A 23,525-nucleotide genomic window follows, 5' to 3' on the forward strand; every position below is an offset into this window, starting at 1 on the left:
TTTCACAAGAGGCATTGGTGGTGGATGTGTGTAATAAGGGCAGTGTCTACTAACTTCAGGTTTCAAGGAGCGTCATTGGCTAACGCGGCATTGTAGCTATATTGAAAGAAGAAATCAGAGGCAGCAATCAGCGTTTAGATGGAATTAAAAGTCAACAAGACCAGCACCATCATGAGCCGATTGAAATTGTCTTGACAGGGCCGGAACGAAGTTGTCATCAAACTTTAGGTGACATCCGGAGCGTCTAACCAGATGCCAGGACATCCAGTTTCCCAAAGCTCCCATTGGTCCCCTTTAAGCCGATAGGTGTAGAGATGTGCCACGAGCATGTGATCATAGAAGATAATTGGTTAATCGGTAGGATCCCCATGGTACCGAACTAGGAGACATATAAAAGCATCCTGTTCGCGTGTAACAGTACTCGGGCACGTAAGCTCCACGCTCAGTACTGGTGCACTAGGGCTACATTCGTATGAGTATGGGGTATATAGATCCGGTCATGCAACGCAGGAATCTACTTACACCAGCGCAGAAAGGGAAACCGGCGGCGGAGATATACGATGAGTGGAAATCGGAGTCTCAATATTCTTATAGGTGAATGTAACACTCGCACCCCCTGGGATGATAAGATCCGGACGTTCGAGGTCCGGGCGTAATTCGACCCCAAAATAGTCGCTCGGCGTGCCCCAGTTCCGTAAGGGTAATTTAGCCCCTAACCATAGAAGCTCATACTTGCCACGAGGCACTAAATGCTGTCTATACCAACCGGGAAGACCTCAGTAAAACGAGACGGATCCTCCCGGTTTCAGCTCTATGACATCGAATGGAAACCTGATATCGACTGTGCCTTGCAGCACTCCGGCATCGTCAAGTCGTCAAATACATCCGGTACAGGGGCCTTTTCCAGGGCTCCCGACACGGTGTACCGCAGCAACAGGAAGGCGTTCTGTCGATAACCGTCGTCAAGTGGAGACCATTTAAATATGAATGGCCTCAACTGATTATCTTCCGTCGATCGACGAAGGACGCACGACAGGAGCGGCGTGAGTTCCAGTTTGAGGCCTACACGTGGTGCCTCGGGGCTGGGAGCAGTAAGCGTCTTAGTTCCATCATATCCAGAGATTTCACACCGAAAGGCGTAATGAAGAAAGCAATACATTACGTACTTTCGATCATTCTCTGTAAATTTGATATGGGGTGCGTGGCGTTGGACCATTTTGCCTTTTTCTCTTTCTGTCTTCCTTTTTTTGGGTTTTCTGTGGGAGAAGAACGATGCTAAGTATGTATCTTTAAATAGCTTGACTTCTTAGTGAGGGGACGATGTAACGTCCGCAATGGCAGTCCTGATGTAGTTAAGTAGCTTAATATTTAGTGTATGCACGATGTGACAGTAGAACTTGACCCGGAGTCCGGATGCAGTTAAGTATATATTAGATACAAGAGCAAAGTCACTAAGAGCTCTGATATTAGAATCATTCTAGCTAGCTCCAAAAGTACCATAAATCTATATTATGGTGGAACATAGCGTTAAATGAGGTTCTCTTCCGATTCCCTTCCATGGACAATGCTCCAGTTGGAGCTAAACAAGGTGTACTACTTAGTGATGGTCCCTCCACTATTGCGTAGGATAGTGTTTCTTCTCAGTGTTTGCATTACGAATAGTGGCCATGCAAGGTCGCAGTACACAGATGACTCATCCTAACTAACGCAACTTGCCAGGCTCTAGACCTTGGTCTGAAGTGATGGTTGTCACTGTGCACGGTTTCCGTATTCGAAAAGCGCAAGGCTTTGTCTGGCCGGCAGCGTAGTCGCTCAGTAGAGGAATGGTTGCGGGACGCTCTCCAACCTGCATTACTTTGTGCTTTGGTCCAGCATCGGGATGATGATCCAAAGCGATGTATCCATCCCTATCCCGACAAACTGCAAGCGGAATGCGAATATCAGTTGGAATAGCGAATGTGAATAGTGGGTATAGTAAAAAGTAATACTTAACCTGGAGTGTTTAATTGGTACACAGATCTATGTATGCTGATTTGTAGACGTGGATGTACAATAGATGCAAAGGGCAAACTCTATTAGGGACTGTCTGCTTTTTGCTTATTGATACGTGACCACGGCTTGGCTTCAGCACTGGGGATTGAGGGCTACGGATCCAAGGGATTGAAACAGCATCAGTATCCATATTGGCTATTCAATACTGTCTAAGCACAGTCGAGAGCATAGATCTAGTAGCATGAATGTGCTTGGCCATATTACTATAGTGGAAAGTACGAGATCGCCAAACAGCTGCTTCGCCATAACCCTACCGATCCAATAGCAAGCGACCACGAAGGTTGCACAGCCCTGAATAAGGTAGGATAAGCAGGTAGACGATCAGTTACCAAGCTGCTACTTAGAAATCCCAAGATCAATATTAACGCTAAGGACGTAGAACGTCAGACGCTGTTGTGGTGGGCGACTGCCGATACGTATTAATCGGTGACTATATGACGATTGGATAAAGACAATATCAATATTTGTATAATTAGTTAGAATCGGATAATACCTTTCTATCATGCAATATAAACAGGAAACACGAGCGTCACTCGTGTTCTTAAGTGATATGACCTGAACCGTGATATTCCGTATCAATCCACGCGCACACAGTTCAGTATTACGGTTTGTACGGAGGATACTTCCCTGGTGAAGTCTCTACTCACTAGGAGATCTCCTAATCGAGATATTCTTATACCCAAAGTATAGATGTATCGCAGAATCGGGTCCCGTAGAAAAGTAAATATATTGCAGATATCGCTTATAATCGCAGTTCGGGAGAGCTATTGTAATACTATAGAGCTCCTATGACGAAAAATAGGACCGCGAAATAACTTTTATAGCCAGAGAGGGGAGACAGTGCTTTTGCTTGCCGCCCATGGGACTGCTGCGATATCATGAGGCACATCCTTCGGAACGCTGCAGCTGACATTAACCTGACCGATAACTCGGGGCGGAGCGCACTATGGTAGGCGGCGTACAAAAGACAATTGCCCGTGGTGGAATGTTTTGTCCAGGTTTCTCGCCTGAGTGTTGAGGCAGGAGAGGCGTGATACGCTACGCTTATAACCAATAAAGACAGGCCCTATTCCGCGTTGCTGCCAGAATTCTAACACCAGCCACCCCAAGGTCGAATGGCGAGTGGTGTTTTGCATGTTTTTCTTTTCTCCATAATGTAGGATTGTGATTCAATCAATAGAATATGCTCGCAGCGGGTGGGAGGAAGAAGAGGGTTAGCCTCATTTGCGGGCCAAGTAGCCCTATGTACGAAGTGAGATTTGCCATAAATAGTACGGATATAATATATTACTCCAAGTAGAGACGAGGGAGGCTACTTTGGAAGGCATCCTTATAAAGACTTTCCCTTAGTTCGTTCTTGAATAAGTGGTCTATTCCATAGCCTTTTTTACAGCCTCGAGTGTCAACTCAAGGGTCTTGCCACTCATAATGAAAATATAGGCCGAAGAAGAATATAAATACTAACATGTCGCTCCTTTGACGCGATTATCAATGGGGAATTTAAATTTGGGAACTTAATTGCAATAATTAGCGACGGATGTGTGGCTCAGAAGGACCTCTGATCCTAATAGCAATGTTAGAATTGTTGACTTTCTCTGCCCAAACCAGTGCGACATTCGAACATCATGGATATCACATCCTGTCTGTAACCGGCGGAGTTGTACGGTAGTTGTTCAGACGCGGTCACTTGACTGTCGTACACTCTTAGAATGAGTGCTCTGGAATCTTGATGGTGCTAACAGTCCATGTCTTTCCACTGTCGCTGGTGGTCATCTCGCCAGTGACGCCCTCGCCCTTTCCCACGGTGTTGATAAAGTTAGGGTCGGCGACATCTAGAATAATCTTGGTATCTGTCCAGGCTAGAGTGATATTAGTCTAGATAGCCCCAGGAGGCATGAGTACTTTCAATCAACTTACAGTGAGCTCCGACGGTACCACAGTTAGTCTCAGCGCACTCCACAGAACTGCCCCAGCCCTGGGCCTTTCCATCACTGGTGGAGAGCGTCGATATAGGTTTTCCGTTGACAGATACGGTTTGGGTGTAGTTTCCCGTGGTGTCATCGAACTTATCTGGGGTAGATGGTTAGCCAATTCGGTCACCGGCCAGGCGATATGAGATATGTGGTTGTTCTTACAGTGCATCGTCACACGATCGCCTGCTTTGGCAGTGGAGGACTCTCCCTGCACAGGCACCTGAGAGGCATCTATCCCCGGATCTGTCAGCGCTATTCTTAAGGGGATTTGGATACCTCATGGCCTGAAGACTAACCTCCAGTCTTCAACAGGGTATAGGCATAAATGCTCCAATCGTTGGAGTTCCAGTTATCAGCAATAGATTGAATCAAGTCACCGTTAGAAGTACCCATACCAACCCACAGAGAGGCATCTCCGGAAGATCCGCTGGGTGTGTCGGGCAAGACGAGCGTGGACGTTGCCTCACGGATGAAGGAGTTATCAGCGACCGGACCTGTGCTGAAGGCTGGGCCCATGGCTGCATTCACGGATGTCACGGCCAATGCAGCCAACGTAGACATAACTTGAGGGACGGATGGCATCGTGGGGGAATTCAAATCTTCTGCAAGGTGACAGTTTCTTGAAGTGTGATTAAGGAAATCTGGTAAATTCTTTTCTGGTCAAGACAGGCCCATAAGAAAGCCTACTGTCTTATACATATTCTAGCCGTCCGCGTCCGCGTACCGAGTTCATTAATTGATTAGTGGGTTCTATCCCTGAGGACTACTCCTTCATTGGGCATTTTCCACCATTGAGGGCCCCGAATGAAAAACATTTCCTGAACCAGACGGAAATATCCACGCGGCTGTTCGCAATCCGGAAGGTGATCCGCGGTAATGATCGTTTAGCTGGTCATTAGGGTTAATCTATCTGCGATGATCATACAATAACTACCGTGGATGATCGACATACGATAGCCGTACTGGGAAGCCGTTGTCTTACATATCCTCCACTGCCCATTTATGTTAAACCAAAGGATCGGTGCGCCTGAAACAGACCTCAAATGTACCGTCTTCAAACTCCACTATTTAATCCGGGTTCCACACTGCCATATCTACCCTATTAAACATATTCAAGATTCCGTTAAAGTTTCAGTCAAGTTCCTCCTCACTCCTCACATCCGTCGTACCTCCTAAAAGTAGTACAAGGGTGGTTACTAAGTATATGGGTATTGGCTACCTCAAGGACCCATTGGCCATCACTTATTCCATATAGAGCCAGTTTCATTCTTGATAACAGAACAAATAATTAAAATTCAAACGGAAAGTTGCTCCAGTTTTCTTTCGATCACTCTAGTAGGCCAAGGATCTACGCTTTCTACCATATCAACTTCTCTACAGATATGATGGGAAGGGCTAAGCTCCCGTGAAGATTGACTCCGTTCCGGAGATTATCGTATGTCTTGGAAGTGTGTTTCAGGCTCTCAAGGACAAGCTAGGGCGCCTAGTAGTCTGAACATCCCCAGGAGCAAGCAATCCGTTCAAAAATGCTAAGGCAGTATAGTCAAGACCTCCAAGGCTTACTGCGTATGATAGCAGCAGTCAAGCATCCTCTGTTGACAATATGTTATAAAAACAACACTGCACCTCGGCCGTCTACCGAACATGGCATTATTTTGTCTTCATCATTAGCCTTATTGTACCCCAAATTTTACATTCTATATTAAGCCTATGAGCAATCATTGACTCCTCTATCTAAGTTATCTTTAACGTTGACACAACAGTATATCAGCGTCTAAGACTTGCAATGACCTTATTACCTGTTTTGCTGCTGTACCTGAACCTCGCAGTAGGGAGGCCGCCTTCAAGCTAGCAGCTCTACAAAATTGTTATACGTGAGGAACTTCACGAAATATTCTACCTTTCCATGGTGGCACTGGACACAGCTCTTTATATTAAATCTACGGCTTCATCGTGTCACAGTTTCTGTTTCCTTCACCCCCTTCACAATGTAGACCGAACAATGCGGAGTTTCAAGCTTTGGGCTCGTGATGAGGGTCAAATACTAATACCGGGGCCTGGCACCAGATTACCGCATCGGATGATTCAGGAACCTGACCCATACTATACGAGAAGAGGCCACCACGCTAGTCCACTGGGAGTAAAGAGATGTTTCTAGGAATCCTAACAGTAAGCGCTTTCCAGCTGATTCTAGATCTCCAGTGTACTATCGGATAGATATAGCGCTTAGTTGAGTGGCTTAACTATTCTAGGCCTACCAGGCCTAGAATATAGTTTTAAAAGGTGGTCCTTTTGAAAGCGTTCCTTAGTTCAGTAAACAGTGGAACAATCCACCTTAAATTCTTAAGCAATTTTGGTAGGCTGCTGACTATCCTCTAATGCTTGAAGAATAGCAGTGCGTTGCTCACTGCATAGCCAGATCTAGGCCTTCTATTTACACTGACTTCTGTGCCCAAAGACCTCATTTTGATTGAATTGTATGTAGTTGAAAATAGTGCAATTTCTGACACAGTGCGTGACGCGGGAAAGTGCCGCGATATTATTGTTACATGATTGTAGCGAGTGTAGGGGTCTTGTATACGCGTGATCCAGCTCGAATTTACTGGATACTTGCAAGGCGACACGAAACGCGATGGCCATACAACCTAGCCGGTCCAGTTTCCGGTTGACGACATTACCAAAGTAGTCGGCGATTCTAACCAGCGGCAAGATAGCGGGGTTACAGGTGCAAAGACAGAGGAAATACACCCAGAAAGTAAAGGAAGCATCGAATGTGTATGAGAAAATCAACGATATCCGTAGGTTGGTTGAGCAAGACAAGGACAGGGAAAATAAGAGGGACATCCTGTGTATAGAGAAACGGAAAGACCGCTATATCTATGACCTGTTTCTTGTAATGTATCCAAACATGGCTCCTTAGTATGCTTATACATCTATCTGCTTTATATTGACTTTTATGATAATTTCAAATGCCGAATCTTTATCAACTGTGCCAATCTTCTATAATTCAATTTGTACTATGAGTTGGTCGTATACGAAGATATTTGTTTAAATATCACTAGTCTTCAAACTAAAAATTGCACCGGATGCACTTCGAGCAGAGACATTGCTAGATAACCGTGTCTAGTTGCAATGAATCTTCAGCTTTTTACATGAGAAAAATCTTTTATGCCTCTATATATCCTGACTTGACATGAACCCTTCACCATCTTAGGAATTCGCGTATATATTCTTGACTTGGTAGGAAAAGTCAAGTATTTTTCAGAATCTTAGCTAATGTCCAAGGTAGACAGAGCTTTCTCTCTGCAACTGAGAGTTTCTAGCTAGAGCAGATATTGGTCACCAAGCCAACAAAAGAGCTCAAACATTATCAGCTTACCTTCTATCCGCTCTTTTCAGCTTCCTTTTTGGCCGCCCTGACTGCTAGCATCAAGTCATCTGCTGCAGTGACAATCTGTTCTCTGTACTTTTGGACGGTATTCTTGGTATCTGTGGGATCCTGGATTGCCTCTTCGAGCTTATGATACTTATTCTCGGCAGCTATGGCATCTATAATAGCAGTAACGAACAGACCAGCGGCAGCACCCAAGAAACCACCCCCAACGGTGCCCCAGAAAGCACTAAAGCTTTTGATGAGAATCGGGATCATTGTGCTAGCCGCGACTGATGCAGCGGCGATACCAGCAGTATTAGCAGACATTCCCCAGACTTTAAACTCGGCTACTATCTTGTCGATGTCTTCGAACGAACGACCCTCCCACTTTTCGACAACGGTATCCAGCGGCTCCTTTTTAACTGAAGCATCAATCTTCTCGTAATGCAGCTTTGCGAGGCGCTCGACCTCGAGCAGTTTGGCACGAACATCTGCAACCAGCTTCTCGGGGGCCTTCTCATCAAACTTGACAGCCTCGACTTTCTCGTCTAGGAGGCTATTAAAGACCGTAATGGATGATTTTGTCTTCAGCACATATCCGACGTCGTTGTTTGCCGACGGACATAAAATCAATCACCTTCGTGTACGAGCCTCGGACAAGAGGCCCATGTTAACAACGGATCTCACCGACGAGGCGTATGGAATACTGAATCGAATACGTGTCTTCTCACCAGGGCAATGGGCTGGGTACAAGTCGGCGCCGAACGAAGAATGGGTATTCCTGGGAAACATGCAACAGACATCCATAACTTTGTACTGCATTAGTTCGCTTCAGAACCTGTCGGTTCTGCCTTCAATTAGATTTCTGACGGATGTGCGTATGGCAAATGCCAAGCTTTTGCGGGTATTTCTCGGCGACAGCCTGCTTTCCCCAAGAATCAACAGGTTCATGGTCTGGGCACTCGTTGTACTCGGCGTGTAAGCTACAGATGACGCAGTGCTACGTGTATTTGTCCAGGAGAAACTGCAGAGCTTGAAATACTCTACAGGCACATACGTGCCACCCATGGCGAAAGGTCTCTTAGAGATCTTCTGGCCATCGGGAGAGACGCGTTGGAAGGCTTGCTTCAACAGACCGTACACATTCGTGATGTATATGGTGGTGGATGTCAACAAGTTGCGCTAGGCAGGAACCTCACTTAGTACCTAATCGATCCACAAATTATGGCCTTGTTGTTTCGGACAGTTATAGCTGTCGTAATGGAAATGATTACAGCTCGTGCAGTTCACTCTATATGACCAGGCAGAATCGGTAGTAAGGATGTGGAGGCCACTGACTTATTCAAATGAGAGGTAATCTACACTTATTACGCCATTGACCACAGCATATAAGATTAGCGCAAGAACACTAGGTAAACAAAGGCGATCGCCAAGCACATAAACGAGAGAGAAAAAGTCTTCACAATCCCAACAAACATTTTTTTTTCCCGGACGATTCCCGAGCGTCGCATCTGGTGACTTGTGCCAAGGCTGGTCCACTTCAACCCCCAACCTCGTAGCAGAATTCATAAATGATAGATCCTTTATAAACCATGAGCAGGTGAGTAGTACTTGGTGTCACCTAATAGCCTAGGGGGACAAGGAGCAGTGGCAACTCAAGTTAAAAGTCCATGATCTATTATGGTGGGAAAGGCCAGATGTGCGAGGCGCCGCGTATAATGATCACCTCACCTCAACCCCTTTCCAGCCAAGAAGCCGAGAAAAGCCCTTTGTGGGCCGAGAACATGTAAACACGGAACCCGAGAGCCTCCAAGCGACATAAATCCCGCCAGTCTCTGCATCCCCACCCCATGGGGAATCGGAATAGGTTCTCAGCATTGCACCCCCACGTCGGAAGTATCTTGGCAGCTCACCAGAGGTAACCCTATGTCAAAATTTTCTCCGTCTCACCCCACACAACGTGGATTGTTTTTCTCCAGGATTATGCATGGAATGATTGACAAGACTTTGCGGGGTAGGATATAGTCGCAAGTTTTAACCTTCTATTAGGTTATTACCTCATTCAGTCTATCTTTTTTCTGCTTCGCCTTACTTGGCAGGACCGGTATCGTAGGACGCCTGCCGCTATGCAGCTACTAATGCCTATCGGTCCGGGTGGCGGTTAACCTTGGTCCTATAAAAGATCCGGGGCCTCTCCCCGTCTAGATATTGACTTCTAGGCCCTTTTACCGTTCGTCCCCACTCAATCCTCCCACAATGTTTGGCAAGGAGAAGAACAACGAGAAGAAAGATGTCCTCGAGGTTGAATGCATAGATGAGAAGGCCGTTCCAACTCATGGCAGCCATCAACCTACAATGCCCGCCTCACTGGCGGCTCTGTCGGAATCAGAATACCACAGGGTCGGCCGTAAGGCCATCCTTAAGTTGGATTCCCGTGTGATGCCCTGCCTGGTTATTATGTTCATCATGAACTTTTTGGACCGGCAGAATATCGCTTCGGCTAAGTTGGCAGGTGTCGAGGAAGATTTGGGAATGAACGACGTCCAGTACCAGACAAGCATCAGTATCTTGTTTATCGGCTACAGTATGTGATTTTGCTGGGTTTCCCTTTTTGTCCCTTTTTTGCTTTCATGCCATGCCTGCGGTCCATAATTCGCTGACCTAGATCATGGTCGCAGTCCTGATGCAAGTCCCTTCCAACATCGTTGTTGGGAAGATTCGGATGCCTGGGACCTACATCTGTGCCTCGATGGCGTTGTGGGGCGCCATCTCGGCCTGTATGGCTTCGGTCCACAATTATTCGGGCATCTTGGTTTGCCGATTCTTTCTGGGATTTGTCGAGGCCATCTTCTTCCCCGGTGCGCTGTTCTACCTATCACTCTTCTACAACAGAAAGCAATATGCTCTACGAACAGCGATATTGTACTCCGGATCTCAGATAGGAAACGCAATCGGAGGGATTTTTGCGATCGGCATTCTCGAATTAGATGGATCGCATGGATTGGAGGGTTGGCGATGGGTAAGTGGCAGCCCAGGCGTCGTTTATGGTTCTCTTAACTGAATGGAACTCTATACTCATGTAGCTCTTTCTCGTCGAGGGGGTCATTACTGTGGGCTTGGCTATTATCCTCGCTTTCATTCTGCCCAATTCTCTCAAGACCTTGCTGGGCTTCACGGAGGTTGAGAAGGAGTACCTGCAATGGAATTTCGAATCGGATCAAGGGCAACAGGACAATGCCGATGAGGTCAGCGCGTGGAAGGGCGTCATGATGGCCGTGACGGACCCCAAGACGTGGCTCCTTATGGCGACTCTGTATTGTGTAAGTCATACCCCTGTAGAGGTCGAATAAAATGCTGATCATTGCCGATAGATCTACATCTGCTCTGCTGTCACCAACTTCTTCCCCTCTGTAGTCGCTACATTGGGTTACTCGAGAAATACCACATACGGACTTACAGCAGTACGCTTCCATACTCATCACTCCTATGTTGGTTTCAGTTCACTAATCCTTAATCGTTGATTCAGCCCCCCTACATACTCTCAGTAGTCGCCATGATTACCAATGGATTCCATTCTGATAAGGTATGCGCGATCAACATACGAACGTTCTCACCGGCCCTAATCACTGCAATAGAAACAAGAGCGGTATTTACATATCGTGTGTCCAATGGCAGTCTGTCTGGTGGCCAATATTATTGCCGTATCTTCACTAAACACAGCGGCGCGATGTAAGTTGCGAGTCCGCTCTAAGAAAACGAGGATCGAGAGTCAAGCTAAGCATGCTATACCGCAGATGTCGCGATGATGCTCATGCCGGGATCATTTTACTCGGCCTCGACCATCCTCATGTCATGGGTTGCCGGTTCAGTCTCGCAGCCCGCGATCAAACGTGCTTCCGCCATTGCGCTGATCAATGCCATCTGCAATACCCCCAACGGTGAGCCCCTGTCGTGCAAGCAAGCACTTTCTTAGACGGTTACAACAGAAGCTGACCATCGGCATCCTTCTAGTCTGGACATCCTATCTGTACTTCTCAGCGCCTCGATATCTCGTTGCGTTTTTGGTTAACCTTGCCGCGGCCGCTGGAGCCATTGTGCTAGCTACAGTTACGAAAATGTACCTCCGTCGACAGAATCACAAATTGGCCAACGGAATGGATACTGGTCGGAGTGGGCCAACGGAGGCGCAGAAGGTGGCCGGGTTTAGATATACTTTGTAAACATCTTCCCATCGCACAGCCTTGCTCCTTTCACTCGAATTACAACACAAGCCATATATAGAATAGATTTGCTCCTATCGTAATAATACAGAAATGGATGATGGGTAGATTCCCTACAAAAGTCTACTTAATGGACTTATATTACCCAATGAACGTGAAAGAAAATGTCCGCTATCAGGGGTTCACCAATTAGACACATAGCATACCCGACGGATTACTGTGAGATAGCCCAACGGGCTAATTTAATCAGGCCCAAGGACCTACAAACCGTACCTAGTATGAGTTGCAAGTACCGGATTAGTTTGCCCATCATAACCCAAGCCCGATAGGCGACCCTTGACATTCAGTCTTATGCGGGGCCGCCAAGCACGTAAGTTACCAATGTCTTCTGCGCGAGAAACCCTTCTAATTGCATTATAATGATAGTCCATGCTTACGGTAGGAAATTTGTGTCTTACGAAGAAGGGATTGAGGTCATTCTAGTTTCTTGTTCTCTTCCCCATGTATATAGATGCCGCTCACTAACAGTACTCCTTAAATATATATATACCGCAGATTATATCCAAATATGTATAAAGGATCTAAACCAGCATGAATGGAATAGAGATTAGGTAACATTGTTCCATAGTATCATTCACGCAGGCCTCAATGAGAGGTAAACCCTAGCTTTACTCTCTATACATGCCTCACTTCGAATCTCAGCGGGGTACTAATTACAGAAGTTTCCGACCGGGAGAACTGACATTCCTGCCCGCATTAGTTCAAATCTCATTGGTCATGTATGGAGCAGATCAGATCCAAAGAAGAGTATTACGCCGCAGATCCCACTGGTGAATGGGCGGCTGGGGCCGCACGATAAGCATTAGCCAAGGGTTTGTTTAAATTAGCAAGATTCATTGTCCTACCGGAGGACAAGCCTAGATTATTGGATACCCACCCGAGTCACACTCTAATATATCCTAGATTAACGGCTGGATGTCGGAGGTTACATCTGTTATGACGATCGGGGGGGGAGGTTAGAAGTCCCTCAAATGAGATGCCGGTAAAAGTAAGCACTAGAGTTCAGGCCAGAGCAGGGGTTGTGCCTCAGCCAGTGCTGCTCGTAACTATTATATTGGCTCAGCACACCTGATCTCATGGCATGGTTGGTACGGCTCGACTGCCACGTACAAACGCTGTTCAAGCTGGAAGAGTGACAATCGAAGGGCGAAATGAATGGAAGAGACATTATTGTGGTAGTGATGCCAGTTCTAGTGGAAATATGGCGCAAAGCGTTTCAACAAATGGAAGAAGTAGAGGGGCGTTTATTCTAATCCGACGTCACCTTGATCCTGGGACCCTGCCAATGTCTGTGGCCCCGAACAAACCAATCAATAATGGCAAACAGGACAGCTGCGAGAAAGACAGGAGCAGAGTAGTTCATGTTTTGCGCCGTCACTGGATAGTTGGGAGGAAACGGGAGGAAAATGATAACATATATCCCATAGATGATGACGAAAATATTGAGAGGGATTCCCCATACACCCAACCGGAATGATCCCCAGCGCACCTCATGCGGCGCACGAATGCGTTTAATCAGCAGGAAAATGAGAGGGATCAGGTAAGAAATGTATTGGCCGAGAGTGGTGAGGGATAGAAGCGCGTTGAAGGCCGTGGTGGAGCCGATGTTGATCAAGGCAAGCAGCACGATAATGAGTGAGACCAAAAAGAGTGCACGTAGGGGAACCTTGTACCTGGGGGAGATATGCACAAAGTAAGCTGAAAAGGGAAGGCCTTCATCGCGCGCAAACGCCCAAGTCAACCGGGTCACCGAGGCTAGCCCATTGAACAAGGCCACAAAGCCCGGCAACATGAACATCATCATCATGACTGAGGCAGCTGCATTGGACTTTGTCGCCGCGTATAAGATCGCAAGGATTGGGTAGCCCGTCGGTGTGTTGAGCGCGTCCTCAAAGCTACCCATGGTGTACATCAGTCCGATGGTGAATCCCAACGCGACTACGCCGTTGATCAGGACACTGTATACCATGGATCGGGGAACGGTGCGACGGGCGTCCTTAACCTCCTCCGCCATGTGAACCACGCCGTCGAATCCTGTTGCAACAGACGAGTTAGCCCTTGTTCCTCCTCTCCTTACGGACTGTACGACTAGTTATGGGAGAAAATCAGAGTTGGACTGTACCGCCCAATGTGTAGACCGCAGTCAAAAGGCCCACAGACCAAATGACCCCGTCATTGTGCCACCCGCTCATTTGGTTCTCAAAGTAAGTCCATACGAACTCTGAAGAGTTCCGGGAGCCCAGGACGATCAAGGTAACGAGCACGGCGGGGAAAAACACAATATGAATGATGCCGCCCATCACCTCCACGGCAGACAACAGGCGACGAGCGTAGATATTGACAGCCAATGGGATCACCAAGACGGCCCAAATAATCAGCGTGGCATGCCACGACTTCGGGACATAGGTAGGGTTGTTCTGGATCGCAAGGGCCGTAATTTGGGTACCAATCAAGAAAGGCGAGGTGGCGACATTGGCCCACCAGGAAAACATCTGCCATCATCCTTGTTAGAAACGGAGCTACGCAAAAGCTTCGTTGGGGTGTCAGACTGTAATCCATCCTGTCCCATTGTTAGTGAGATATCACGGAACGTAGGAAAATCGATCTCACCTTGAATAAAACTTAGAAATCGTGGAGCGAACGGAGCAAGATCATATGTCCAATGGTATTGGGCTCCTGCCACGGGGGTTCTATCTCGTCCACGAGTAAGTCGGAGCGCCTTCTTAGGAAGTCTAGTGAATTGGGAGATCCACCAACATTGATGCCAACTCGGCGAGTGAAAGGGCCATTCCCAATGAACCGATAGTTGCCAATATCAACCCATAGATAAGGGCCACAGGGCCCCCATTCTCCATACCTGCATACATACTAGCCCCGATCGCTTCCCAGGAGGCTTGTAAAGTCGCGGCAAATGCTAGCATGGGAAGGAAACCGAGATATCTCTGTGATGGGATTAGAAACGTCAGAATTACTAACATTCCCAACAATCTTTGATAGAGTTCTCTGTCTTATGTTACATACCTCCAGGTTTTGTTTCGAGGGTGACCCTTGTCTCCGAGAAGGAGAACAACTTTGAATGCTGTCACGAGGTATCTTGTGTTCTCCGTCACCACTGGCCATTTCAATCTCATTATAGTCCATAGCTGTCGCCATTGAAACGCCCTTACTGGAACAAGAAATGATATGGGGGTATGTTTTAGGTTCCAAGAACTAGAAAAAACCATAATCTCTGGAGCGAGGGACAGAAGGAAAAACAAACACAAAGAAAAAGATAGAACCCCTCCTGGTCCTTTTATCCATGCAGGGGGTGCAGGTTGTGACAAGGATTGAAGGGAAAAAAGACCCCCTGGTCAAACAACCACGCCATCTATCTAGTGTTGTAACCCTGGGTCCCATAACGTAACCGAGGCCAAATCAAATAGCCCATACACATGAGGTATTGCCATTCCGAAGCCTTGTGAGCAACTCAGGACCAAGTAGAAAATATAACAAATTAGCCCATAGTGTCATAACCTTGCTTAGCGGCTATGCGGTACCTCTCTGTTCGAATACGCTCCAGGGGCCTTTTATCCCGGCTGCGAGCCAGGGATTGAAGCCGATGCAACTTCATCTTTCTCTCCAGCGGTTGGTCGTTCTCCCCCATCCGCATATAAATACCTCTGTACTACCATGTTGCACCTTCGTCATTATATACCTGAACTCGGTTGTTTGTCAATTCGTGGTCCACAGGAATGCCTATTCCGTCTGCTCCTCTGCGCCCGCTCGCTGAGGTAACTACTGACAACCATGGTGCGGTTGTATCAGTTACTGCATTTGTTCTCCTTTCCATCACAGTTATCATAGTGTTGATCAAGTCTTTGTCAATGATTTACCTGAAGCGAGTAGTACTCTCGGTTGACGTTCCAATATGGACTAGCACAGTGCGATTTTCACCCAGGCCTCATGCTCTGTACACCACCGGCTGGCGATCTCTTCGCAAAGGCCCTACTAATATTAACATAGATAATAGCGCTGGTCCAAAGCATTTTGATACAATTTGCCGTCGACCATGGCCTGGGAATGCATCGCGATGTCCTTTCCAGTAGCATATTTGATACTTATAACCAGGTAAGTCTGGCTCCGTTCATTCCTTCTCTAGAATTGATTGTTCTTCACAAAGCAACTAAATCCATTTTACAGCTTATTTACGTGGCGGAACTTCTCACTTTTTCGGTTCTTTCTCTGACCAAAATATCAACGAGCAATCTGATCCGCCTGATCAATGCAAACCAGTCTATCGATCGATCAAATAAAGTGACGCAGATCGTGATTTTGGGATGGACAGTACTGGCACACCTTGGATACGCGTTCCAATGTCAAACACCGCATTGGCGGTATATACGTAGTCAGTGCGTTGGAGAGGTGAGAGCCAGAGTCAGGGAAACTAAAGCTAAATTCGAATGCTATGCTAAGGTCTGCCAGGGTGCCATCATGTATTGGATTATGACAATCAATATGTTGATCGACGTGGTACTTGTGGTTCTGCCAACCATCATGTTGTGGAATGTACAAATATCGTTCGCTCGTCGCCTGAAGGTGATGGCCGCATTTGCGTCTCGCACGGCGTGAGTCCTACCACCATTCCAATGCAAAATGGTAGTGAGATGGTGGCTAACGATGCCTAGAGTCATTGTTGCTGATGCCTTTCAGCTATCCTATCTAGGACAGTATTTACATTCTACTGATCCCACATGTTGGTCATCCGCGCATATTGAAATCAGGCACTGAGCTAAGACATTCATGTTTAGGGACGGTTCTTGGCGTCATCGTTTGCAATCAGTAAGGAGGTTTCCTTGACATTATCTCGGTCCTAGAAATGCACTGAGTCCGTTTCCCCTACGCGGTACTAATCTTTAGTTCTATTTGGTAGAGTGATGATGAATGCCGGCATTATTACTACATGTATCCCAACCTTGTACCGTTTCATAGACAGCCTGGCCCTTGGAATGAACAATGTCCAAATACCGGAAGAGCTTGAACTGAGCTCGGCCAAGAAGTCCGATCGGGCTGTGTCTAATCCCAGCAGTGCTGCTCACGCACAGTCTAGCTCCCAGGCTAAGAGAGGCATATTTAAGGTACTCCATGGCCCCCAACCTGCCAACGAGAGGGAGGACGGTTTGCTTTTATCCACACGGAGTACCACCGGGAACGCCGACGACACTAATAAGCCTAAGAGTGTGGTGAGTAGCATCTGATTGTAAGATATATCTGCCTGGTGTACCAAAAGGACAGGGCACCGAGATGGATGCGGAGGGGGACAATGAATGACGATATTAAGTCCCCATTTTCCAACCTCACTTTCCTATACTTGTCTATATATGCCCCCCGCTGGTGGCTCAGTCCAAATCTCTTCTAGACCTCTGGGCTAGGTCTCACAGATAAGATCGTCCTTAGATGGGGAACACGTAACATTTGCAAAGGTTGTGGCAAAGATATACAGCATCCCAGAAGCAATCTATCATCACAAGGACGATGGAACCGCAATACATAGTACACTATGACATCACCTCATGAGTTGCATGACTAACTAGCTATGAGATGCCTTCTGTTCATGCTTTCCTTGTCGATTATTAAACTTCAGGTTAGGTTTCAAATAGAACAGATTGCGCGCTCCACTGCAATAAGCTCTGTAGAGGACTTTTACAACGTCCGTTTACTGGGCGAGGGCCTTGAGATAAAACGTTCTAAGGGATTGATTAAAAGGCTCTCATTGGTACCGCTCAGCAGGCATGCATATTGCCGAAGCTACACCTATGATGGCCTCCCCCGATGCTCTCGTGCTATGAACACTTTTCTCATGCGTCTTATAAGCCAACAACTTCGGAATATTCGCAAGGCGTCCACCATCAAGTATCAGTAACTGTTGTTTTAAATACGGTCTTCTGCGGCAATGGGAGCTCACGAGTGGCTAGCCCTATCGTCACAAATCTGTTAATATCAGTACTAAAGGCTATGGAAAGTGTCGTGTATCTGTTCTCAACCTGTCAACACTCCTAGTCGCATGCTCCATGGGGTGATAGAGATTTAGTATATTTTTTCCTAGCTAGTCTGCTAAGACCTGACACTCTGAGTCGCATTACAAATGGCATCTTCCGAGTTCCCAAGTATTTGTCTATACTCTAGACCCAGAAGCACCAGGGCTCCCATGTAGATAGAGTGGATTCTTCTAGCACCTCGACCAAGAAAACCTTGGGCCCATCATAAAGGATCATTGAACAGGAGCCAGGATACTGTCACTATCTGTCTGAAAAGTGAAGCAAGTAATGACACCATGGACTCCGGGCTGTATCGACATGTAGTATCCGCAAGGGCTAGACATTCAAAGAACGACTCGGCACTTCCTGTTTCATTGGAACCCGCTAAAGAGAGCCTTTCGAATCCCATGGGTTCAGTCAATGTTACGTGCTCAGCGTCTGAAATATCCGCCAACTGTGGGGTACTGGTACATATCGCACTGGATAAACCAAACACCCTCGCCGTTTTCGGTCAGATGTACATTTGACAGCACCAAATGCGACACCTGATCGTTGAGCCATACCACAGAAGACATGCAGAGGTCGCTATGTGAAGATCAAGTATCCACTTAGGACCCAAGGGCTATCATATCACCACCCCAACAGGATGACGATGGCACAGTTAGTCAGGATACCCTCCATAGTTGAGTAGGAGTCAAGATCATACGCAAGGTAGTCTGTATGCTACCTTGCGTCAACGTTCGACGATTCTAGAGCCGTGTGTATGACTTCATTGACTCGTTTCAAAGCATTCCGACCACTCTGATTAGCACATTGTATGATCTAGTCAGTGGATGGAAGCATGTTCACCAGAGCGGTAGCATTTTAGACCATTCAACAGTGCGCCCTGTGCCATAGATTCAGACGTCCAGTGTCCTAGCCGGCGAAGTCGTGATGCAATAATACAGTTGCAGAAACATATCAACGAGAAAGTATGAGTAGAAAGTGGATATATATAGTGTACATCGACCATTTATACCAGATATTGCAAGTTCGTTAATCCAATGTGGAGTTTCCAAGATGTCCTTCATCGCTACTATACTGTGTGCTGCCTCTCTAGCATTCACAGTTCCTGCCCTACCATCAAGAGCCCAGGGCGAGGTACCTGCAATACATGGATTCAATGATCAGGAAATCCTCAGAGTACCTGTCCGGGTGCCTAAGCGCGGTGCTGTTGCTAGTCAGAGCAAAAAATGCAGCGACATTGGAGTGGAGATGTTGAAGATTGACGGCACTGCGGCCGATGCGGTAGGCTTATTGATTTTCCAATCTCTCCTCTTTAGTTCCCACCTGCCCCCAAACTACTGGATGGCATACATTAATACCTACATATCTTCAAACTATACCACTTCCTGCCTAACTCACTCATAATCCTTGTTGACAGATGATTGCCACTGTTCTTTGCGATGGAGTCGTGTGTGAGTACTGCTCTTTACCCCGTTGGTCCAGTAGGCTTACAACAGTTGATTGGCTGATATGAGAATAGCCATGTACCATAGTGGTATTGGGGGGGGTGGGTTCATGCTAGTGCATGCCCCGAATGGCACATCCGAGTTCATTGACTTCCGTGAAACTGCACCCAGGGCCGTTGACGAAGAGGCTTACCTAAACGACCCTAATGCCTCCAAGATAGGTGGAAGTGCCAGGTGAGCTGTCCCCCAAATCCATATCCCTTCTCCAAAGGTACGATGCAGATTATAACGAGCTGTAGTGGCGTCCCCGGTGAGATTCGAGGCCTGGAGCACCTGCATAAGAATTACGGAAGGCTACCATGGAAGTACATTGTTGACCGTGTCGCACTGGTTGCGGAAGAAGGATTTACCGTCACAGAGGATATGGTTCACTATATGGAGATGAGTATTAACAGTACAGGATACAACTTTTTAGTCAGGGATCCATCCTGGGCCATAGACTTTGCTCCCAATGGGATTCTAGTAAAACAGGGTGATACCATGACTCGCAAGCGATACGCAGCAACATTGAGAGAGATTGCGGACTATGGCCCGGACGCATTCTACAAGGGCAAAATCGCACGGTCAATAGTAAGAAATGTTCGATCCACAAATGGTAATATGACCGAAAGTGATCTCTTGGAATACGGAATCATTCGAAGAGATACGTCGGAGATTACATACCGAGGCTACAATCTCACCAGCACCACCGCACCTACAAGTGGCGCGGTAGGTCTTAGCATATTAAAGATATTGGAGAGGTATACTGATTTCTTTCAATCTGGGAACGAGCCACTGAGCACTCATCGGATGAATGAGGCAATCCGGTATGGTTACGCACGGGTATGCTACACTGGAGAAGCTACTTATTGTTCGATACTTACATGCATATAGAGGAGTTTACTTGGAGATCCTGACTTCAGCACACATGACTTGAAGGAGTATCAACAATGGATGCTGGCTGACAGCACAGCGAGCCTAACGAAGATTGATGACTGCCGAACACATCACAATTCATCCTACTATATCCCCGGTGGGCTTGGGCATGGTGCTAGGTATATTCGATCCCTTTCCCTTTCCCTTTCCCTAGAATATGTAGCATAGTTAATCACCAAGTATGTAGTCATGGGACATCTCATATGTCAGCCGTGGACAAAGATGGCTTAGCCATTGCTTTAACAACCACTGTCAATCTCTGGTTTGGGAGCCGAGTCATGACCGATGATACGGGGATTGTCTTGAACGACGAGATGGATGACTTTTATATACCCCACGGTTCAGATGATCCCACGCTATTTCCTCAAAATCGCATACAGCCAGGCAAACGGCCTCTGTCTACTATTTCACCTACAATCGTCACGCGGAACGGCGAATTATACTTTGTCACCGGGGCTGCCGGCGGGACGCAGATTGCAACAACCACACTCCAGGGGATCATCAATGTGCTCGACCGGGATATGAATACGTTCGATGCGCTTGCTGAGCCACGACTACATGACCAATTATTCCCTGATACAACTAACGTGGAAAACCCATATCAGTCCCGGAAGGCCGTCGAGGGTGGGTACAATACTACGATCGTGGATTATCTGCGTCGAAAAGGACATGATATAACTTGGTTCGACTCCATTGGCATGTCTCAATCGATTCGACTCCTTCCTGATGGAAGCATCGAGGCTGTGGGAGAGCCACGACAAGTCAATTCTGGAGGAGCTGTGTGGCCTGAACAGGAGCGATCTCTCTATGGAGGTTACAGTATAGGGTGAGAGCATAGGGCTTACTTCCTATCAGTACTGCCTATTGATTCCGATTATCTTGACACTAAGTATTTTGGTTTGTTGAGCTTGGTATATTCCTGTGTTCCTGTTGTCGATTGTGCTATTTATCTGTGTAGTATGTTTTTATCTTTTCATCAGAAAAAAAGAAAAAAAGAAAAAGCCGTTAGCGGCGTCTACGAGTTGTGATTTCGTAGATAGACTAAAGTATAGTAAGACCTGTTCTTCTAGTAGAGACAGTATTGCTAGTATTGTTAGGCCAAGAGAGGTTCAATAAGTCTAGCAATGTGTTCGATGGGCTCTGAACCATGGGGTTGGGTTGACCATGCTTAGAGGGGGGTATAGCGGTCACTATCTATGGCCAAATGTCGTCTCAATCGACGTGAGCGCCTTTGACCAAGTATACATTATCACGGTCACGTACGATGGAGGAGAAATAAGTTCTTATTCTAGTCCTTTGGTTATCGCCGAGGCCGGCTGCAAGATGGGGGATACCATCAGTAGGACCAGGCCCGCGGGTCTGACTGTACCATTAGGCGCTCACCCAAGCGTAGGTGCGGGGCTGTGGCTACAAGGGGGCATCGGGCACCTGGTTAGGCTGCATGGACTCGCATGCGACGCGATCGTCGGCGCCGTGGTGATCAGTGTCGAGTCGAGCTAGGCTTTCTGTATCGGCAAGGTACCAAGTCAATACCAAGCCGGCCGGTGCTGTGCGCCCAGAAACGAAAGTGAGCTGTTATGGGCGATAAAAGGCGCCGGAGCTAACATTGGCATCGTTTTTAGCGTTACCTTCAAGGCATACATGGCTTCAACCTACTTGGCTCGAAACTGGGATGCTTCCTTGAGTGGTGGTCTCGAGGCACGGTTTAGACTAAGCGATTTTGCTCAATTCATCGCCAGGGAGCTGCCACTAAACTATTCTGCAGATGTATATCTGTACTGGGACATTGGCGAGCTTCATCTTAGCGTAGCCATGTTTGAATGTTCCATGACTGGGCTCACCTCCAAATCACCGAAACTCGCGATCACACCTGGAGACACATTTTTTGCACCACAACATGAGGTTAGAGTTTAGACGGCGTCGGTTTGATCGAGGCCGACATGTACATGTCTGGAACGCATGGAGGGCACGGTGGCAGAAAAACCTCCTTGTTCAAGCAATGTGTATTTCTAAACTGCATCGGAGCAGTGAATGTCGCCGACATCTTGACTCAAGCCACGGAGACTTGTCCCTCGCCACTCTGTTACCATCTACTGTAAGGTGGTGGAGCGGTGGGCGACGTGGCGCCCGGTGCCACTGCTTCAGTTGTCGAGACTGGGACTTTGCCTGCGTGATAGCCGGTGTATGGCCCCGTGACCAAGACGGAACCGACGTCGCTCGAACCGCCGTGTGGTGGGTTTACACCGTCATGGTCTTGTTGTCCATGAGTAGCGGGAGTTACGGCGCAGATCTTAGGCCGGACCCCAGAGACGCTGGGCAGGCGACCCTGGCTTTTGGACCGAACCGGCCACGCCTGGCCCGTCCCAAGCATAGCTTCGACCCGAAGAATGTAGTGCCGTATGCTTGCCCGCTTCGAAAGCCGCCAATGGAGTAGAAACTTATCATCCTCGTGGCGGGCGGAGCTGCACCGGTACCTGGGCCTCTGTTTTTCAACACAGGCACCCATAACAGCCTTACGGCGCGCGCAGTCAGCATTAGCGATGCGACCAATCGAGAACTATGCGGCGGCTACAGATGCCAATCCGAACCGCCAGCTTTGGGACTGTGCCTACAACGCGCAACACAGGCCCACCTTGACAAAATTCTTCCACGACTAGGTACGAAACGACCTCGGCTGCCCAAAGAGGAATGAGAGATGAGGCCCCCGTCGCAGACTTCTCTCATCTTGTACCAGAGAACAGACGGCTCGGAATTCATGTCCAGGCGAGCGAAGAGACGCGGCGGGCCTGGCGAGAGGTACCACGGCGGCGATGATGATAGGGGCGATAGCAGAGACAACAATAATGGTAGACCGACTCCCACGGCTTTGAACCACCGTTCCAGCCTCCTCGTCTTCAACAATGACACGACCGAACATGCATCTGCGAAAAGCCTTGCCGAACAGTATCTGCTTCCCTTTTTCCACGAGGACCTCCAACAACTCGCCACCCACCATGGTGCGCCTGGGTACCCGAATTTCCACGGCCGGACATTGAGTTCCACCATGTGCTGGGTATTTCCCAGCAGCCGGGTGGACTAGCCCTGTGCATATCTCTGCTGCAATGGCACTTAACACCGGTGACTGAGTTCATGTCGATGTGATCGTGTGTTAAGAGGCTGGCGGCTTTGTCTACGCTTCTGCTTTGGCCTCATGCGTCGATTTACCCCTGGCCCTGATTTGCGAAGCCGGTAATCTCCCCCCCCTCTCATGGCTTCCGTCCTCAAATCTACATCGCATATCTCGTCTTCGACATCCAGAATCTCGAAGGAGGCTTGGATCGAGATAGGCAGGGATGTGATCCCTAGAGGCGCGTCAGCGGTGGTGATGGACAATGTGTTTGCTACGGGGGCGAGCCTTTGTGCGGTGC

At 47.7% G+C, this 23,525-nt stretch overlaps 8 protein-coding genes across 8 annotated transcripts; 4 read left to right on the top strand and 4 right to left on the bottom strand.

Annotated features, from left to right (window-relative positions):
* Positions 1 to 350: 350 nt before the first annotated feature.
* On the bottom strand, positions 351 to 1,216 carry BDW43DRAFT_314090 (uncharacterized protein; the record flags this gene model as incomplete). Its single annotated transcript, XM_032047730.1, has 4 exons — positions 351 to 462; positions 523 to 756; positions 819 to 1,082; positions 1,167 to 1,216. 4 exons carry the CDS (start codon positions 1,214 to 1,216, stop codon positions 351 to 353), a joined length of 660 nt encoding a protein of 219 aa, XP_031897250.1.
* Positions 1,217 to 3,756: 2,540 nt separating this feature from the next.
* BDW43DRAFT_302503 (uncharacterized protein) lies at positions 3,757 to 4,607 on the bottom strand (the record flags this gene model as incomplete). Its single annotated transcript, XM_032045250.1, has 4 exons — positions 3,757 to 3,911; positions 3,970 to 4,122; positions 4,188 to 4,256; positions 4,322 to 4,607. The coding sequence occupies 4 exons, from the start codon at positions 4,605 to 4,607 to the stop codon at positions 3,757 to 3,759; spliced, it is 663 nt and encodes a 220-aa protein (XP_031897251.1).
* A 3,423-nt stretch (positions 4,608 to 8,030) lies between these two features.
* Positions 8,031 to 9,044, top strand: BDW43DRAFT_285881 (uncharacterized protein). Its single transcript, XM_032042990.1, has one exon. It carries the CDS (start codon positions 8,066 to 8,068, stop codon positions 8,378 to 8,380), a length of 315 nt encoding a protein of 104 aa, XP_031897252.1. The 5' UTR covers positions 8,031 to 8,065; the 3' UTR covers positions 8,381 to 9,044.
* A 219-nt stretch (positions 9,045 to 9,263) lies between these two features.
* Positions 9,264 to 11,778, top strand: BDW43DRAFT_285885 (major facilitator superfamily domain-containing protein). Its single transcript, XM_032042991.1, has 8 exons — positions 9,264 to 9,982; positions 10,077 to 10,417; positions 10,482 to 10,718; positions 10,770 to 10,859; positions 10,925 to 10,981; positions 11,034 to 11,127; positions 11,193 to 11,336; positions 11,410 to 11,778. Exons 1-8 carry the CDS (start codon positions 9,655 to 9,657, stop codon positions 11,616 to 11,618), a joined length of 1,500 nt encoding a protein of 499 aa, XP_031897253.1. The 5' UTR covers positions 9,264 to 9,654; the 3' UTR covers positions 11,619 to 11,778.
* Positions 11,779 to 12,205: 427 nt separating this feature from the next.
* BDW43DRAFT_167033 (putative amino acid permease) lies at positions 12,206 to 14,758 on the bottom strand. Its single transcript, XM_032038684.1, has 6 exons — positions 14,436 to 14,758; positions 14,289 to 14,368; positions 14,228 to 14,238; positions 13,801 to 14,170; positions 12,789 to 13,712; positions 12,206 to 12,724 (listed from the first exon to the last, which is right to left on the bottom strand). The coding sequence occupies exons 1-5, from the start codon at positions 14,654 to 14,656 to the stop codon at positions 12,928 to 12,930; spliced, it is 1,467 nt and encodes a 488-aa protein (XP_031897254.1). The 5' UTR covers positions 14,657 to 14,758; the 3' UTR covers positions 12,206 to 12,724; positions 12,789 to 12,927.
* A 539-nt stretch (positions 14,759 to 15,297) lies between these two features.
* On the top strand, positions 15,298 to 16,604 carry BDW43DRAFT_285906 (uncharacterized protein). The gene is made up of 4 exons (XM_032042992.1): positions 15,298 to 15,598; positions 15,681 to 15,785; positions 15,858 to 16,282; positions 16,343 to 16,604. The coding sequence occupies exons 1-4, from the start codon at positions 15,410 to 15,412 to the stop codon at positions 16,443 to 16,445; spliced, it is 822 nt and encodes a 273-aa protein (XP_031897255.1). The 5' UTR covers positions 15,298 to 15,409; the 3' UTR covers positions 16,446 to 16,604.
* A 2,147-nt stretch (positions 16,605 to 18,751) lies between these two features.
* BDW43DRAFT_302506 (gamma-glutamyltransferase family protein) lies at positions 18,752 to 20,956 on the top strand (the record flags this gene model as incomplete). The annotated part of the gene is made up of 8 exons (XM_032045251.1): positions 18,752 to 18,832; positions 18,896 to 18,979; positions 19,116 to 19,149; positions 19,218 to 19,377; positions 19,443 to 20,025; positions 20,077 to 20,237; positions 20,306 to 20,897; positions 20,939 to 20,956. The coding sequence occupies 8 exons, from the start codon at positions 18,752 to 18,754 to the stop codon at positions 20,954 to 20,956; spliced, it is 1,713 nt and encodes a 570-aa protein (XP_031897256.1).
* A 1,245-nt stretch (positions 20,957 to 22,201) lies between these two features.
* On the bottom strand, positions 22,202 to 23,113 carry BDW43DRAFT_314097 (uncharacterized protein; the record flags this gene model as incomplete). Its single annotated transcript, XM_032047731.1, has 2 exons — positions 22,202 to 22,630; positions 22,862 to 23,113. 2 exons carry the CDS (start codon positions 23,111 to 23,113, stop codon positions 22,202 to 22,204), a joined length of 681 nt encoding a protein of 226 aa, XP_031897257.1.
* Positions 23,114 to 23,525: the final 412 nt, after the last annotated feature.

This window comes from Aspergillus alliaceus (assembly GCF_009176365.1).
Source record: "Aspergillus alliaceus strain CBS 536.65 unplaced genomic scaffold BDW43scaffold_43, whole genome shotgun sequence".
NCBI classification, from domain to species: domain Eukaryota; kingdom Fungi; phylum Ascomycota; class Eurotiomycetes; order Eurotiales; family Aspergillaceae; genus Aspergillus; species Aspergillus alliaceus.

Excerpts from the sequence above, each read along its gene's own strand:
- BDW43DRAFT_285881 (XM_032042990.1), top strand. The coding sequence starts at position 8,066 with ATGTTAACAACGGATCTCACCGACGAGGCGTATGGAATACTGAATCGA.
- BDW43DRAFT_285906 (XM_032042992.1), top strand. The coding sequence starts at position 15,410 with ATGCCTATTCCGTCTGCTCCTCTGCGCCCGCTCGCTGAGGTAACTACT. Across the intron at positions 15,599-15,680 it reads TTCCAATATGGACTAGCACA|ATAATAGCGCTGGTCCAAAG; the intron begins GTGCGATTTTCA and ends ATATTAACATAG. Across the intron at positions 16,283-16,342 it reads GCATTTGCGTCTCGCACGGC|AGTCATTGTTGCTGATGCCT; the intron begins GTGAGTCCTACC and ends AACGATGCCTAG.
- BDW43DRAFT_285885 (XM_032042991.1), top strand. The coding sequence starts at position 9,655 with ATGTTTGGCAAGGAGAAGAACAACGAGAAGAAAGATGTCCTCGAGGTT. Across the intron at positions 10,719-10,769 it reads TTATGGCGACTCTGTATTGT|ATCTACATCTGCTCTGCTGT; the intron begins GTAAGTCATACC and ends CATTGCCGATAG. Across the intron at positions 10,982-11,033 it reads ATGGATTCCATTCTGATAAG|AAACAAGAGCGGTATTTACA; the intron begins GTATGCGCGATC and ends TCACTGCAATAG.
- BDW43DRAFT_167033 (XM_032038684.1), bottom strand. The coding sequence starts at position 14,656 with ATGTTAGTAATTCTGACGTTTCTAATCCCATCACAGAGATATCTCGGT. Across the intron at positions 14,369-14,435 it reads CTCGCCGAGTTGGCATCAAT|AACCCCCGTGGCAGGAGCCC; the intron begins GTTGGTGGATCT and ends TGGACGAGATAG. Across the intron at positions 13,713-13,800 it reads TGCGGTCTACACATTGGGCG|GATTCGACGGCGTGGTTCAC; the intron begins GTACAGTCCAAC and ends CTGTTGCAACAG.